Source organism: Cyanistes caeruleus, chromosome 16, assembly GCF_971803275.1.
Source record: "Cyanistes caeruleus chromosome 16, bCyaCae1.hap1.1, whole genome shotgun sequence".
NCBI classification, from domain to species: domain Eukaryota; kingdom Metazoa; phylum Chordata; class Aves; order Passeriformes; family Paridae; genus Cyanistes; species Cyanistes caeruleus.
This window is the reverse complement of record NC_141716.1, coordinates 16,025,690-16,041,931: the sequence shown is the minus strand read 5'-3', so window position 1 is coordinate 16,041,931 and position 16,242 is coordinate 16,025,690. Positions and strand designations below refer to the sequence as shown.

Here is a 16,242-nt window from a genome sequence, read left to right as displayed (position 1 = left end):
GGGAAAAGTCAGGGGAAGGATGACTGCCAGGGCTCATGAGCCCCTAAGATGCTCCACTCCTTTCCTTCTTCAGGAAGATTTTCATCCTGGGGCCAACCCATCTTTCCACAGCTTTGCAACCAATTTTACTGCTAAAATGACAGCCAGGGCTTCTGGAGCACAGGGACCAAAGACCCTGCTCCCATGCCATGGGCAGGGGCCACATCCCCCCCCAGCCAGCCTTGGTGTGCTCTCTGCTCCCAGCCTCCCTCTGTTCATCAGCCCTGGGCAGTCGAGCCCTGGGGCAGGCGGCACCCACACACAGATCTGCTCTGTGCTGCCAGCAAACACCTGTGTGCCACTGGCCAGAGCAGGGCAAAAGCCTCTCTGGAATAGGCTATCAGATCCCTGAGGTTCAGGTTCCTGAACAACCTCAGCTTTTCATTTTCAAGCAAATTTTCAGTCCTTAAAAATGTCATGGTGCAGCACTGCCTTCCCAGTATGGAGACAGGAGACAGCAGCAAGTGCTGGAGATAGGAACAGGGGGTCCTGGGATGTCCTGCTGCCTTGTTCTCCTGGCAGGGCCATCAGAACCTTCCACAAACACCAGCCCCAACACCTGAGTGAATCCTGGGTGTCCCCAGCTGTCCTAGAAGGGAGAGGTGCCCGTGCTGATGGTGGCTGAAGCAGCCCTGCAGCATCTCCCAGTGCTCAGGTGGCCTCTTCCAGGTGTGTGTCCCCTCTGTCCCTCCCTGCAGCCACTGCCAGGTACATGTCCCCTTTGTCCCATCCTACAGCCACCAGCAGGTGCATGTTGCCTCCCTCCCTCCCTGCAGCCACTGCCAGGTGTGTGTCCCCTCTGTCCCATCCTGCAGCCATTGCCAGGTGCCTGAACTGCCAGGCAGAGCTCTATCCCCAGCCATTAAACTTCTGACTTAGACATTGTTTTCTCTTATGAGTAGCTGCCAAATTTGGTTTCACTGGGCTGAAATTCCCTGCAAGAGTCTTTCTTTCCATATTTTTAACTAATTTTGAAATTTCAGCTTAAATGGCTATTTCTATGGGTGTTTTCCCCTGGGACAGAGGTACTAAAAAGCTGTCCTAGGAAGAGTCCTGTCCTTGAGGACTCTCTGGACTGGGCAGGGTCCTAGGAGTGTCCCCTCCTTGGTGACAGCACAGGCCCCCAAATCTGGGACTCACCTCCACCTCGCACTCATACTCGGACGCATCGAGCAGGGTCACCCTGCACAGGGCACTCTTCACTTTCTTGGTGGTTTTCTGGGGTGACTTCTGGGTCTTGCTTGGAGTTGTTTTGTCAGACAGTCCATCGGTCTCACTGTAGTCCTTGTCCTCCATGTCTGTGCCCTGGAGCAGGGGCACACAGAGGGTTACCTGGCACCACTGCCAGAAGAACACATGTGCAGAGGGGGAAGGCTCTGCACAGCACAGCAGGGCAGTCCCCAGCCAAGGCCAGTTCCACTGACCCACACTGCAGGCTCAGCCCGGGCCCCTGGAGACCGGACACCTGCGGTCAGTTGAGCACCGCCATCCTCCCTGCCCAGGCAGCAGCTCCCCAGCAAACACGGGCTGCAGCTGGGGCTCCCAGCCCAGCCCGGGGCAGCTCAGCTGGGACATAGCACCGCTGCCCAGTCCCTCCCCGTGCCCGGCCGGCCGGGCCATTCCCACCCCCCAGGCACTGCCGGCTGCCGCACGGCTCCCGCGGACTGTCCTGCCGGCCAGGAGCCGTGAGGGCAGCGGGGCAGAGCCCGCCCGGGGCCGCCTCAGGAGCTCCTCTGGGGGTGGCTCCCCCGGGCCCAAGGGCCGCGCCCGCCTGACGGGCTCCCTCACGGCGGCCGCCAGCGAGCGCTGCCACTCCTCTCCATCCCTTCCCGTGTCCTCCCGCCTGTCCCCGCTCGGAGCCGTCACCCACTCACCGGCTCCATGTTTCGGGTGTCGGGCTGTGCCCCGAGCTTCTCATTGGGGTCGGTGTCGCGGCCGGCGGGGCTGGGCGCGGCCGTGGGGCCCTGGGCGGCCGCCCCCAGCTGCTGCTGCGGAGCCTCTTCCTGCGCGTTCCTCACCTCAGAGCCGGGGCCTGTCTCCGTTGTCATGACCGCCGGTCACCGCGCTGCTCACCGCCACCGGGGAGAGACGGCAGGTGTCACCCGGGGCTGGGGCATGCTGCCCGGGCAGCCGCCGGCTGGGATGCCCTGGCTGCTCGGGGAGGCTGGGACAGGCTTGGGATGTGCCCGTCTCTGCCTCACTCGGATCCACTGCCAGACCCAGATCCCTGTCCATGCACAGATCTACTGCCAGACCCCAATCCCTGTCCATGCACAGATCAATTCCCAAACCCAGATCTCTGTCCATGCACAGATCCACTGCCAGACCCCAGATCCCTATCCGTGCACAGATCCATTGCCAGACCCAAACCCCCTGTCCATACACAGATCTACTGCCAGACCCAGATCCCTGTTCATGCACAGATCCACTGCCAGACCCCAATCCCTGTCCATGCACAGATCCATTGCCAGACCCAAACCCCCTGTCCATACACAGATCCATTCCCAGACCCCAATCCCTGTCTGTGCCAAGAGGTGGCTTTGCAAAGGGCTGGTGGCAGCAGCACAGGACACAGGATTTCATACTCTGAGCTGGAGGACAAGAGCCAGCAGTGGGGAGGGACACCAGTGACAGGGACCCACCATGGACAGGGACCCACCATGGGCAAGAGCACAGCCTCACACTCCATCCCTGCACCACAGCCAGTGGGGCTGCTCTGACCTCCTGCTCCCACACGCCTGCACTGGCTGGAACCCTCACTTGGTGTTTTCTAGGAGTGGGAGGAAAAGCCAGGGTGTGAGTCAGGGGAAAGGCTGCACTGACACAGGAAATGGCAAACATGGACAGCTCCACAGCTCACATCCGGGCCGGCTGGTTTGCTCCCCTCTGGCCACCCCAGCAGCAGCAGCACGCTGGGTTCCCACGGCCAGCGTGGGACGCTGTGGATTCCTGAAAAACAAACCCAGGGCCAGGAACAGGGCAGGGAAGGCACTTTCCATACAGGGATGCTCAACATGTCTTTTTGGAACCTTTATGGTTTTGAAACCTTTTATGCCAACACAGCATGGACTAGCAAAGTGTCTTGGGAGGGTCCACACTCCACAGATCATGGAGCAGCCTTTGGACCATCACCCACTCTCCACTCAGGCTGTTCAGGCCCTGCCAGTGCCCCCCACCAGGCCATGTCCAGCTGTGCAGCATCTGCTGGGATCACCCCCACCTTAGTCTGAGGACTGTGGCTGCAAAAGGTGGCTCAGTTGGAACATCTGTGACCCTGTGGTCACATCACCCACCCTGCCCACAGAGCAGCCACACCAGCAGCCCTGAGTAATGCCTGCAGATCCTGTTCCAATTCCAAACCCTGCCGTGGACATAGACACCTTCAACTCCCCCAGGTTGCTCCAAGCCCTGCCCAGCCTGGCCTTGGACACTTCCAGGGATCCAGGGGCAGCCACAGCTTCTCTGGGCACCCTGTGCCAGGGCCTCAGCACTCCCACAAGGAAAAACTTCTCCCCAGTATCCCATCTAACCCTGTCCTCTGGCAGTGGGAAGCCACTGCCCCTTGTCCTGTCACTCTATCCTGTGTCCCAAGTCCCTCTCCAACTTTCCTGGAGCCCCTTTAAGCACTGGAAGAGACTCTAAGGTCTCCCTGGAGCCTTCCCCAGGTGAACACGCTCAGCTCTCCCAGCCTGTCCCAGAGCTGAGGGGCTCCAGCCCTTGGAGCATCTCTGTGGCCTCCTCTGGACTCACTCCAGCAGCTCCAAATCCCTCTTCTGTTGGGTCCCCAGAGCTGGAGGCAGCTCTGCAGGTGAGGTCACACCTGAGTGGGCAGAGGGGCAGAATCCCCCCTCACCTCTGCCCACGCTGTGGGATCAGCCCAGCACAGGGTTGGTTTTTGGGCTGCCAGTCCCCATGGCCAGGTCACATCCAATTGTCACCAGCAGTACCCCCTGTCCTTCTCCTCCCCAGGGCAGCTCCCAACCCACCCAGCCCCCAGCCCATGCTGCTGCTGGGGCTGCCCTGACCCAGCTGCAGGACCTTGCACTTGGCCTGGCTGAACTTCAGGAGGTTCACATGAGCCCACTCCTCCAGCCTGCCCAGGACCCTCTGGATGCCCCATCCCTGGTGGATCCACTGCACTGTTCAGGCTCAGCTCAGTGTTACAAAGAAACCCATCCCACACCACAGCTCCTGTCCCACTGCTGCCCTTCAGGTGTCCTCAGCAGTGGGAAGATGTGAAACCTTCCCAGGAAAATGACTAAAACCGGCTCTGGGGGTGGAGGGAACGGAGAGGAGGTGACGGAGAAGACAGGGAGTCAAGCCTACGCCTTCCGCCAGATTCGCAGCCAGGAGATCCCGGGAACATCCCCCTCCCGTGCCTGCGCTGGCTGCGTGCTCACAACAGAGGCCTCACTTCACACCCAAAGGCCCAGGATTTCACCCCTTGTCCCAGGACCATGTTCTCCTGGCCATGACATGCCGGACAGCCAGCCCTGAGCAGCATCAGCTCCTCCTCACAGACCCTACTGCCTGGCCAAGGCCACCAGGAGCTTTCAGAGGTCACCAATGGTTTGTTTTTTTCCACAGAGGAAACAGGGCTGCAGTTTTTCCACTGCAAATTCAAGCAGTTGCTCACTCCCAGCCCAAGTCCCTGCACGGATCATTCCCAAACACTTCTGCTTGGATCTCAGTGTGTGAATTTTTAATCAACATGAAATCTCTACAATGACAAAGCATCACTTTGGGCCAAAAACATGCTGAGTTTTGTGCTTGACATTTCTAAACTTTCTTCCAAACTGCTTTTTCCCTGCAGTGATCCCTGAAGAAATGAAGGGTTTTTTTAAGGGTAGTAAGCTGGGAATTATCTCACTCCCTTTTGCTCCCATTCCAACCTTCTGATGGGGGGCCAGGAGCTTGATCCCAGGTATTGCCTTCCTGCTGAAGCCAGTGAGAGCATGGCACAGCAGTGCCAGGATGGCAGATCTCTGCTAAAGGAACCTGGCAAATCCCCAGGGACCATCTTCCTGCTCCCAGGGCAGGGAATCCCTCAGTCTCTGGCCTTGCAGCTCTGCTGGGGAGGCTCTGGGTCACACAGGACCACTGCTGGGGTCTGGGAGCTGTTTGAGGGAGCCAGGGCTGGCAGGGGCAGTGGCCCCGGGCATGGCCCCACTGCAGCTGAGCCCTGCAGCTGCACAGCCCTGCTGGAGGGACCACGCTGGCACTGCCACGCTCCTGGGCACAGCCACAAGGGCCGCATTCAGGAGCCGTTCCTGGCCCACCCTGGGGCTGAGTGGGAAGGCTGGGGCTCCTCTAGCACTGCTGCTCACCCCAGTTCTGCTGCAGCCCAGGGTCAGCCCCAGCCTGGCAGCACCAAGCCCCTGGGGACGATGGCACCTGGAGTGGGACACTGCCACCCTCCGTGGCAGCCTGGTCACCTGCGCTCACCTGCACCTGGGGTGTGGGAGAAGGACTCCAAGGCCCACGTGACCACCAGCACCCTCTGTGTCTGGCTGGGGTGCTCACATCCTGGGGACACCCTCTGCAGGGACCTGGGCAGCACTCACTGTGCCACCTGGCCCAGCCCTTTGTCTCTCTTGTTTCCCATGGCCTTTCCCATGGCCTCAAGAGCTGCAGAAGGAGATGTTGCCCTGGGAGCAGCTCTGTGCCGTGGGCAGGAGCTGTCCCTGACGGGAGGGAGCCACACAGCACAGACAGGGATCAGCAGCCATGGAGCCCTGCCCATCCCACAGCACTTTCCCTGTGCAAGCTCAGCTCCTGCTGCCCTAGCAGAGACCCCAGAATGGAGGCCATGGGCTCAGAAAGGACACAGATCCAGAATGCTGCCAAAGGGGAAATTTCACTGAAATACCTGCTGTCACTGACTTGTAAAAGGTTTACACCACAGCTGCAGTGAACTTGATGGAGTTCTAAAGTTATTTCTTTCTAAATGCTTCCTACAGCAGGAGCAGGACCCCATCCTGCTGGGCACCAGCCTTCCCAACAGCCAGCCTTGCTCATGCCAGTCCCACTGGAGCAAATCCTGTGCTGGAGCTGTTGGAGGCAGCAGCACAGACCCCCAGACCCTGCCCTACGCAGAACAGTGGTCAAAGGGCTCCTCCTGGCACCCACAGGCCCTGGTGCCTCATGCTTAGCTTTCAGCAAGGGGAAGTTTTCAGCACACAGCCAGTTTCCAGCAAGGACTGCTGCAGCTGGAGCCCAGGGCTGGGGGATGTTCTCTCAGGGGAGAGGGCTGCAGCCGGATGGAGCTGCAGGCTACCGGAACGGGCACGTGGGAATGCTGACTGCAAAGGAAGCCTTAGCAGGATCAGAGGCAGACCTGCTTGTCATGCCTGGAACCTCCTCCCATCATCCCCCTGCCTGCTTCTCCTCCCCTTGGTGTTTTCCTCCTCCTTCCCCTTCAAGCCGGAGCATGGATTTCCCAGCTGCTTTGCCCCAGCACTTTCCCAGCATATCCCAGCTTCAGCCTCTGCAGCGCTCCTCTCCCAGAGCCTTCCCTTCCCTGCAGCCTGCTTTCCCCCTCCCCAGTCACTCCCAGCTCCGGGCTGGTTTCCAAGGCCGAGCATCCCCCTTTTCTCCTGGGCTCCCCCTTCCTCCCCTCGCTTCCTGCAGAGGCTCTGCCCATCCCTGAGGCTTCACCTCCGGAGCATCCCGGTCACAGGCAGGCAGCAGCTCCTGCCGAGTGCCCAGACTGGGCTCCCTGTGCCCAAGTGGGGAGCACAGAGACAACCCAGTGACCTCCTCCCTCACCCCTGCCAAGGGCCCGTGGGGCTGACGGTGGCAGCAAAGCCCCCATCACATTGTGGGATCACGCTGGGGGACAGACACAGCCAGAGACACACGGATGTGGGGGGCCCTGCATGGCATGGGGCAGGGGCCAGAGACCTGCCAGCCCCCAGGTAAAACAGAGATTCTCACCAGGACTATGGCACCCAGCACCCGACCGGGCAGGGCTGAGCTGGCAGGGGACAGGAGCCTTGCAGCCATCCTGGAAACCTGAGGGAAGCCTGGCGGGGAGTCCTGGGAATCCTCCGGGGACACAGAAACAGCAAACAAGGAAAGCAGCCCCAAAGCCCCGGCAGCACCCAGCACCCTGAGCCCCAGCGCCACCCCTGGGCCCTGGTGCCACCCCTGGGACCTCACCCCTGGCAAGGGACACACAGATCCCCAAAGTGCTCCGCAGTGGAGCCTGAGAGTTCTCCTGTGCTGCTCTGCAGCAGGGCCAGAGAATCATATGAGCTGTTAATGGTGAAGGGGGGGATCAGCAGCACAGAGGATCCCCTGCGCCTGGAGACCGAACCCTGATCTCCTCTCGGGGGACTGGCAGGGGCAGAGATCTGCAGTATCCCGAGCTGTGAAAGTGCCCCGTCATAGAATCACAGAACCGGCAAGTTTGGAAAAGACCTCTAAGATCCTCCACGGCCCCAGGAGCCGCACCCCTCCCAGCCGTCCCCAGGCACCCGCTGCCGGCTGAAGCGCAGGGCAGCAGCGGCACCGGCAGCAGCGGCAGCAGCAGGGTGAGCATCGCGCAGGGATTTTGGGGGGCCCTACCTGGCTGCCAGCAGCCCATGGCTCCGGCTCGGCTCATCCCGCCCGGCTGGCGCTGCGTCCGAGGCAGCGCTTTCTGCAGAGCCGCCTCTTCCCACGCCCCGCGCAGTGACGGAGGGATGGAGGGATGGATGGAGGGATGGATGGATGTGCACTGCAGCCGTAGCCGGCATGGGATGGGAGCGGGGAGCGGGGCTGCTTTCTCGGCCCAGCGTGCCGGGAGCATCCCCCGGGGATGCCGGTGGCAGCCCCATCGCCCCCCGTCCCCCCAAACTCCTGACTCATCCCGGTCCGGCCGCTCCTGCCGGCTCCTTCCCTCAGCACGCCCGGCGGGGAAGGAGAGCTCGGCTGCACATCTTTATCCCGAGGTAGCCCGGCACTGTCCCACACTCCCCGGGGGTCCCGGGGCAGCAAACACTGTGCTGGCATCACAAGCCAGCAGCGGCGGCCGAACAGAGGCTCTTTCATCGGCCCTGCCCAGGTTGAAGAGCCGAGCGTGCCAGCCGGCACATCCCTGTGTCCCCTGCTCGTCCCCCGGCAGGGACAGCCCCACGGAGCAAACAGGGGGAACGCTACAGGGGGGTTCTGTAGCCCAGCACTGACCCGCCACAGGGACAGGTCCTGCTGTCACAGCACAGGCAGGGACACGGGCGGGGTCCTGGGGGCAGCCAGGGGCTGGGGTACCCATCTGTGAGCAGCCTGTGGGAGCAGCAGGGCCCAGGCAGGACCCACCAGTTCTGGCACACGTTGATGGAGGTCCTGGGCATGCTGAGCCATCAGGAACCTGAGGGGACAAAGCACAAGTCTGGGGACTGGCTGGGAGAGCTCAGGCTCTGGGGATGCAGGCACTCAGTGTGACCATGCTGGATGCAGAAGGAGAAACCCAGACTTCCCAGCTCCCCGAGTGGTACTCACAGGTTGGGATGCTCATGGACTGTTCCCCCAGCCAAGAATATCAGCCCTGGGGGAACCAGGTGGGCAGGGAAGGGGTCCCAGCCCCCACAGCCCTCCCTCTGAGCTCTCACAGAGGCTGGGCACCTTCACAGGGACTCCTGAGCCACTGAACTGAGACAGCCCAGGGGGTCCCATTCTGACACACACAAGCCTGCAGCCAGGGAGAACCAGCAGTCCCACACTTCCCAGCAAACTCACACTCCTCCAAAATCCTTGCCTGGTCTGCACCCTAATCCAACAGCTCAGCAGTGCAATCCCCACAGTTCAGGCAGGCCAGGGGCCAGTGAGGCCTCCGGCTCCTCCAGACCATGCAGCCCCCGTAGGAACACCCACCGTGCCTAGGCAGCTTCAGCATCCCTGATGACACTTCCAGCCCTGAATCTCCCCCTTTCCCAACTCTCCAGGAGGGTGCAGCCACTGGAGTGTGGGGCTGGGGGCTACCAGTTCTTTGCTGCTCAGCACTGGTCAGGGCTGGTGTCACCCACAACTGAACAGAGTTCCTGGGCAGCTCCATCAGGTAGCTTGGGGAAACAAGGGCAGGAAGGATCTTCTCTCCATGCCTGGAAGGAAGCAATGATGGACCCAGAGAAAGGGGCTCAGGCTCTGGCCAGGCTGCATGGGACCCACTGTATCCTTTAGCCACTAACTGCAGAGGGGCCTGTGGAAACTTCTTGGCTCCAGAAATCTTGGAAAGGGTGGTCTGGCACTGGCTTCCCAGGGCAGTGGGAGAAATCCCCTGGGGGAATTTAAAGGACATAGAGACGTGGCACTTTGGGGACATGAGTGAATGTGGCCTTGACAGTGCAGGGTTAAGGGGTGACTTGACACACAGAATTATTTCCAACCTCAGTGGTTCCATGACTTGGGAGACCCCCGGGGTGCACAAGGACTGGGGAGACCTGAACAGCTACAGGTTTCTAAGGGGGTCCTGCAGGCACTTGGGCCTTGTGGCATCAGCATCTTCACTGTGGCCAGGGAGGACCCCACTGTGCCCTGCTGAACCCCTGCACTGTGCTTGAGAAGTGAATCTCAGTCTGGGTGAGGTTGGAGGTACTTCTGGAGGTCACCTTGCACAGCCCCTGCCCCATCAGGACCACCCAGAGCCAGCTGCCCAGGATGTGTCCAGGTGGCTTTTGAGTCTCTCCCACGGTGGAGGCTGCATCACCTCCCTGGGCACCTGCACCAGTGCTCAGCCACCTTCCCAGTGCAGAAGTGTCTCCTGAGCTCACAGGGCCCCTCCTGTGTGTCACTTTGTGCCCGTGGCCCCTGGGGCTGTCCCTGGGCACCACTGAGCAGAGCCTGGCCCCATCCTTTGGGCACCCCATGGACAAAGCTTCCACATTTCCTCTCTCAGGAGAGACAAGTGACCCCCTTGGGCTGGCACAGGCCAACGCAGGCAGCACTTAGGAGGGGGAGGCAGAGCCCAAGAGACCTTCATCCGTGTTTCAGCACAGGGATGGGGCCAGCAGAGGGACATCAGCCATGGTGCCACCCCCCAGAAGAGCCCCCTAAACTGCCATGGTGACAACAGCCTCAGCAAGGATCCAACTAACTCCTGAGTCATCCCATGGAGATGGGCCTGGGCCTGATCCTGCACCTCCTCACCCAAGGAACCACACCAAGACATCTCCTGTTGGGAAGGAGCAGTTTGGGGGCCCCACAGGTGCTCCCCCTGCCCCAAAAGTGCCCCCCAAGCAAGCAGTGAGCTGAACTCTTGCACAGGCAGTGCTGTTGGAGAGTCCTCCTGTGCTCCTGCTGACCCATGGCACCGTTTCCTCACATCCCTGTGATCCCACATGGCACAGGAGGGCACTGGCTGCATCCCCCACTGCCACCTGGAGCATCACTTGGTGACTCAGGCAGGGAGGCAGAGCCAGCTCCCTCAGACCACAGTGGGACACAGCTCAAGAGGAAGAGGTCAGGGCTGAACTGGGCTTTGGTTTCAGTTCAGTGTCCCAGGAAGCCCTTAGATCACAGCAGAGGATGCTGTGGGGGCAGAGAGGCACTGGTCCCACTCCATCACCCTGGCAAAGCTGCCAGCCATCATTCTGGAGGCATTTGGGAGCCTGGGAGCTGCTGATAGAGCCTCTGACTTCAAGCACCAACATGTTCCTCATTAATTTGGTAGCAATAAAGCTGGGGTGGAGGGAGGGCTGGCAAAACCAATCCCTGCTGTGCTAGAAAGGCTGGAAAATCAATTGAAAAACGTCATCTGAACCAGCCCTGGTCACATCCCTCCCTGGACACTCTGGCACTCCCCCAGGGAAGGAGGGAAGTGTTAGGGGCAATGCTGGAAGGGGGTGCCCCACTGCCCTGCACCCCAAGCGGAGGAAGGGCTGGCACAGCTCAGGGCCAGGGGAAGGGATGCCTGGAGCAGAGGGAACGTGGGCTGGGCCCTGGGCTGCACCAGCTCTGCTCAGAGCTGGGGCATGATGGCTCTCCCTGCTCACAGGGGAACTGTGGGGAGCAGACTGGCCCAGAGCTGCTGCTCTGGCCTCATGCTGGAGGAAAGGACTCCCTGTCCCCTCCCTGAGCTCACCCAGTCCTCACAGTGGAAACTGAGGCACAGCAAAGCACCCTCCCTGCCCCTCACCCAGGTGGGGGATGTTGGCATTTGGAACCAGCCTCACCCAGCTGCCATCTCAGGCCCCCAAAAGGGAAACACCCCATCAGTCCTGGAGGGTTTAATCCAGGTGAGGGCTCCCTGTAACCTCCAGCCATCAGAGGCACCCTCAGGCACTGCAGTCACAGGGAGACACTGTCCCCACACATGTCCCTGCTGCCCTCTCCAGTGGGAGCAGGAGAAGGGAGAACTTGGGAAGCCAGGAGCTGTGGCATGGCACAGCTGATCCATGCCCACACCAAAACACCCCAGCTGGACCACTTGTCCCTTTCAATATCTGCTCAGCTCTGTCCTCAGTACCTACCTCAGAGCACTCACTGGAGGGGCTGCTATTCAAATATTTGTGGGGTTTAGGCAAGTTCCCCATTTTTGGAATGCCTGGCTGGCACTTTCTGAACATCTACAGACACCAATGCAGGCTTTCCTCTGGTTCCTCCCCACCTGACCCTCTCCCAGCCACATTTGTCACAGAGAGGGGACCCTGTGGCTGCTCAGCCATGAACCCCATTTCCACCAGCAGGCTGAAACAGGACCAGGACCCTGAAAAACCCCAGTGTCCCCAAATGAGACTAAATAACACAAGCAAGTGCAACCCAGACCCCCTGTCCATGCCAGGATTGCACACTGAGGAACAGGGACAGGGCCACTGACTCGTGGGATCCACCAGGACAGGAACAGGAACAGGAACAGGAACAGCCTGTGCTTGGGGAGGACCCACAGCTCCAAGGGGATCCGTGGGGCAGCTGAGGAACCCTCTGCCAGGCATGGAAACATCTCCCTGGTAGCCAGGGCACAGTGGCTCCCAGGATGCTGCAGGGAAGGACACAGCCCCTCTGTGGGTCCCCAGGGGTGGGAAGAAAGAGGATTTTCAGCTTTTGCCAAGGCAAGGGCAGCTCAGAGGTCTCAGGGGTGCTCAGACCTCGCAGGCAATTATCAAATATAAGAGAACAAATGTTTTTAAAGGAAGGGGTGCAAGGGAGATCAGAGTGGGGAGGAGAGAGAGCGAGTGAATCAGAGCTCAGCAGGGTGGGGAGCAGCACATGGGATCCTTTATCAGCTCTGACCTTCCTTGTAGGGGACACTGGGACAGGGGGACACAGAGGGGACTCAGGTGCAGAGGAGAAGGTATCTCAGTCCTGGCTCAGGACTGGAGCTGCACTGCACGGAGCCCCCAGCCCAGCCCAGCCCCCCAGTGCTGCCCACACTGGGCTCCTGTCACGTCCCCCCACCCAGAGGCAGGACATGCTGTGCCATGCCCCAGCTCCTGTGGGACAGGGTGTCCCACTGCTCCAAGAAGCCTCCAGGGCCTCCCACACCAGCCAGGCTCCCTGATATGCATCCTTGTGTTTTCCAATTTCTCTTGGCCAGTGCTCTGGTGCCTGGGGTCCCCACAACCCCCTGGACTCTCGCTGCCCCCAGGAGCTGAAACAGGAGCAGCATCCAGGGAAGGACCATGCCCACACATCCCCCTTCAGCTGGCCCTCAGCAGCCTTGGCAGAGATGGATGGCAAGAGGTTCAGCCTGGAACAGCCTTTCTTACCTGGCTTTGACTCTCTTCTGCTAAGAAAACATTTCCCCAGTCTCACTTCTGTTCAAATTTACAGCAGCAGCATTTGTATCCTCACAAAGCTGGGGAGAATCCTTTGGCATCCGAGTGCTTGGACACGACAAACACCCAAACTGAGAACTCCTCAATGACTTGCAAAATGCAAGAAAAAAGCAAAGCTCCCCTGTAGCTGTGCTGGCCAGATCCAGGACCCAGACCTGTCTGAGGGAGCCCCCCACTGCCCCAGAGCAGCTCCTTGTGCAGGGTAAAGCCTCAAGGGCACAGAGGAGAGGTGCTACCAGCCCTCCCCACGCTCTGTGGAGGACACAGGGAGGGGACAGGCCGTGCCACCAAGCCTGGGGGAGCAGGAGTGGAGCTGCCCCGTGCCCATCTCCATGAGGCTCACAAGCTCCCAGCCCCTCATCAGCTCCCCACATCTCCCAGGAGCTGGGAGCCCTCATCCCCAGTGAGAAGTGCCCACACCCCATCCTGGGGAACAGCTTTACTCCCATTCTCTCCTGCTTAACACCCTTCAGACGTTCCTGGCTGTCTCTGAGCAGGGATCAGCCCTGCCCAGGCTGCTTTCCCTGCCTGTCTGCAATTCAGGATGTATTTATAATGTGGGGTTTATCCACATTAATGCAGCATCACCACCACACAGCCACCACACCCTGACCCCTCCTGCACAAACCCCAGAGCAGCCAAGTCCCCAGACCTGTGCACAGCACTCATCCCTAAAGCTGAGGTTTGAAGCTCTGTCCTGAGCCCTACAGCACACGTGTGGCTTAGCTGGGTTCCAGCTGCTGCAGGGAAAGTGGAACTTGGAAATTTCCATCCTCTGAAGCATCTCACAGATACACAAAAGGACTAAAAAGGTGTCAGAGGAGATTGAACAGAAGCCAGGAATAGCATCCAGGGAAGGACCATGCCCACACATCCCCCTTCAGCTGGCCCTCAGCAGCCTTGGCAGAGATGGATGGCAAGAGGTTCAGCCTGGAACAGCCTTTCTTACCTGGCTTTGACTCTCTTCTGCTAAGAAAACATTTCCCCAGTCTCACTTCTGTTCAAATTTACAGCAGCAGCATTTGTATCCTCACAAAGCTGGGGAGAATCCTTTGACATCCGAGTGCTCAGACATGACAAACACCCAAACTGAGAACTCCTCAATGACTTGCAAAATGCAACCAAGAAACCCCCCACTATCAGGATCCAGCTTGGCACAGGACACCTGCTCTGCAGAAATCCGTCAGGGGGAAAGCAGAGGCACAGAAGCACTGCCCTGGCCATGCACTGAGGCTGCAGAACAGCCTCTGGCCTCACTCTGAGCTACAGCACCGAGGATGGGCCAAGGGCCTGAGAGGATTGTACCTGTGGGCAATTCTTATGGCTCCAGGTGAGGGTATCTGAGCCCAGAAAGGACATGGAAAGATGCCCAAGTAAGATTTTTGAAGCATGTGCTTGGATCAGTTCAGAACAGCTGAATGGATTTCAGCCTGGAAAAAAGGGCACAGAGCCCTTTCCAGTGCCTGAAGGGGCTCCAGGAGAGCTGGAGAAGGACTTCGGACAATGGTCTGGAGTGAGAGGGCAAGAGGGAATGGCTTCCTACTGGCTGAGGGCAGGGTTAGATGGGATACAGGGAAGGAATTGTTCCCTGGCAGGGTGGGCAGGCCCTGGCACAGGGTGCCCAGAGCAGCTGGGCCTGCTCCTGGATCCCTGGAAGTGTCCAAGGCCAGGCTGGACAGGGCTGGGAGCAGCCTGGGACAGTGGAAGGTGTCTCTGCCATGGCAGGGGTGTGGAACAGGATGGTCTTTAACCCAAACCAGCAATTCTGTGATTTACAGCTGTGCCAGATGTGCTGGAGCTCCCTTGGCAGGCAGAGCATATCTCCCCAGCTGAGAGCTGCTGTACCTGGCAGGCAGGCTCGGGAAATGTTGATAAGATGAGGGAAAACATCTTCTCCTGCTCCCCCCGTGCTGCAGCCCGTTAATCCCCTCCCTGCAGCCTGTGGTGGTCCCGCCGTGAATCATCGGCACCGAGCGCTGAATCACGAGGTGAGCGAGGCTCTGCCTGCAGCCTCCTCTGGGCCCCTGCACCCCACAATGGGGAGGGAGACAATGCCTCTCGAGGTGCTTTAACCCACTCAGCTCCTCCAGGGAGGCACCTCCATCCATCCAGCCCAGCCTGGCAAGCCTTGGCTGCCTGTGGTGGGGAGGAGAGCGGGGCAAGGCTCCTCTGCCAGGGCCACAGGGACTGCAGGCTGGAGCCCTCTGCTCTGCAGCCAGGCTGGGAGAGATGGGGGTGCTCACCTGCAGAAGACAAGGCTCTGGGGAGATATTAGAGCCACCTCCAGGGCCTATGGGCACTGGAAGTAGAGAGAGGGAGAGTTTTTACATGGAGAGAGGATGACAGGACAAGAAGGAACCATTCCAAACCAAAAGAAGAGACATTTAGATCAGATGTTAGGAAGAAATTCTTCCTTGTGAGTGTGGTAAGGCCCTGGCACAGGGTGCCCAGAGCAGCTGTGGCTGCCCCTGGATCCCTGGAAGTGCCCAAGACCAGGTTGGACAGGGCTGGGAGAGTGGAAGGTGTCCCTGCCATGGCAGGGGGTGGGACTGGATGAGCTTTATGGTCCCTTCCAACCCAAACCAGTCTGGGATTCCATAACTCCTCTCCTGTACCACAATCTGTGCCCAGGCTTTATCCTCCTCAGCCTAGAGAGGTGTTCTCCATCTCAGCAAACCTCCCTCCCTCCAGATCTGGAGTGTTCCTGTCTTGAGCAGCCAGGGCAAAACTCCTTCTGCCTTTCCACTCTGAATCTCTGCAGCTCCCCACTGTCCCCAGGCCTCCATGACCCCCCATGGACCAGCAGAGATCCAGTGGCAGTGCCAGCTCAGTCCTGCATGGAGAACCCAACAGCCCTGGTGGGTTCCTGAAGCCCTCTAGAGCCACTGTGCAACCTGCAGGACCTGACTCAGCTGGGAAGTGCCTGCTCAGGTCCATCAGGTTGCAGTCTTGGTCCTTCCCAGGGCTGATCTGGAGGCTCTTGGAGAGAAGGAGGTCTCCAGAGCCCTGTGGAGCTGCCCAGGGAGGTCCCTGCAGCCCCAGCAGCTCCCCTGTGTCCACCTGGGCAGAGGCAGCTGAGCACCGAGCACTGCTGGGGCCCAATCCCACATCTGGCTCCTCCTGCCTGCAGGGTCTCGGCTGCTCCTGCAGGGAACACACCCTGCAGCTGGATGGACCTTGGGTTCACTCCTCCCCTCTGCCTGGCTTCTGCAGGTCCCTGTTAGCTGGGATAGCACAGCTTTGTGATCACAGCACCAAAATTTGCCCTCTGGTGCAAAACTTTCTCTGACCCCTCATCCCTGCACACTTCTCTCAATCCCCCTCTCCATGTTCCCTCCTCAGCTCCAGCTGTTCCCTCAGTGATGCTCAGGTCAGTCACAGGTGGGTATTTTAGCCTCCAAGTCTTTTCCCAGACAATCACAATCTCTCCTGGTGTTCTCAACACCAGAAT

The 16,242-nt window shown here is 59.7% G+C and overlaps 1 protein-coding gene across 20 annotated transcripts in view; it reads right to left on the bottom strand.

Moving 5' to 3' along the window:
* EPB41L1 (erythrocyte membrane protein band 4.1 like 1) overlaps positions 1–16,242 on the bottom strand; it is a 61,578-nt gene that overhangs the window by 23,766 nt on the left and 21,570 nt on the right. For 14 of the 20 annotated variants that reach the window (XM_086853607.1, XM_086853612.1, XM_086853606.1 and 11 more), the window contains exons 3-4: positions 1,914–2,104; positions 1,180–1,344 (exon numbers count right to left, since the gene is read on the bottom strand). In XM_086853607.1, the coding sequence (XP_086709733.1) occupies positions 1,180–1,344; positions 1,914–2,087 (339 nt within the window). In that variant the 5' untranslated portion in view covers positions 2,088–2,104. Of the gene's footprint in view, positions 1–1,179; positions 1,345–1,913; positions 2,105–7,608; positions 7,687–16,242 lie in introns of those variants that run through there. The other 6 variants (XM_086853601.1, XM_086853609.1, XM_086853613.1 and 3 more) reach the window with 5 other exon arrangements.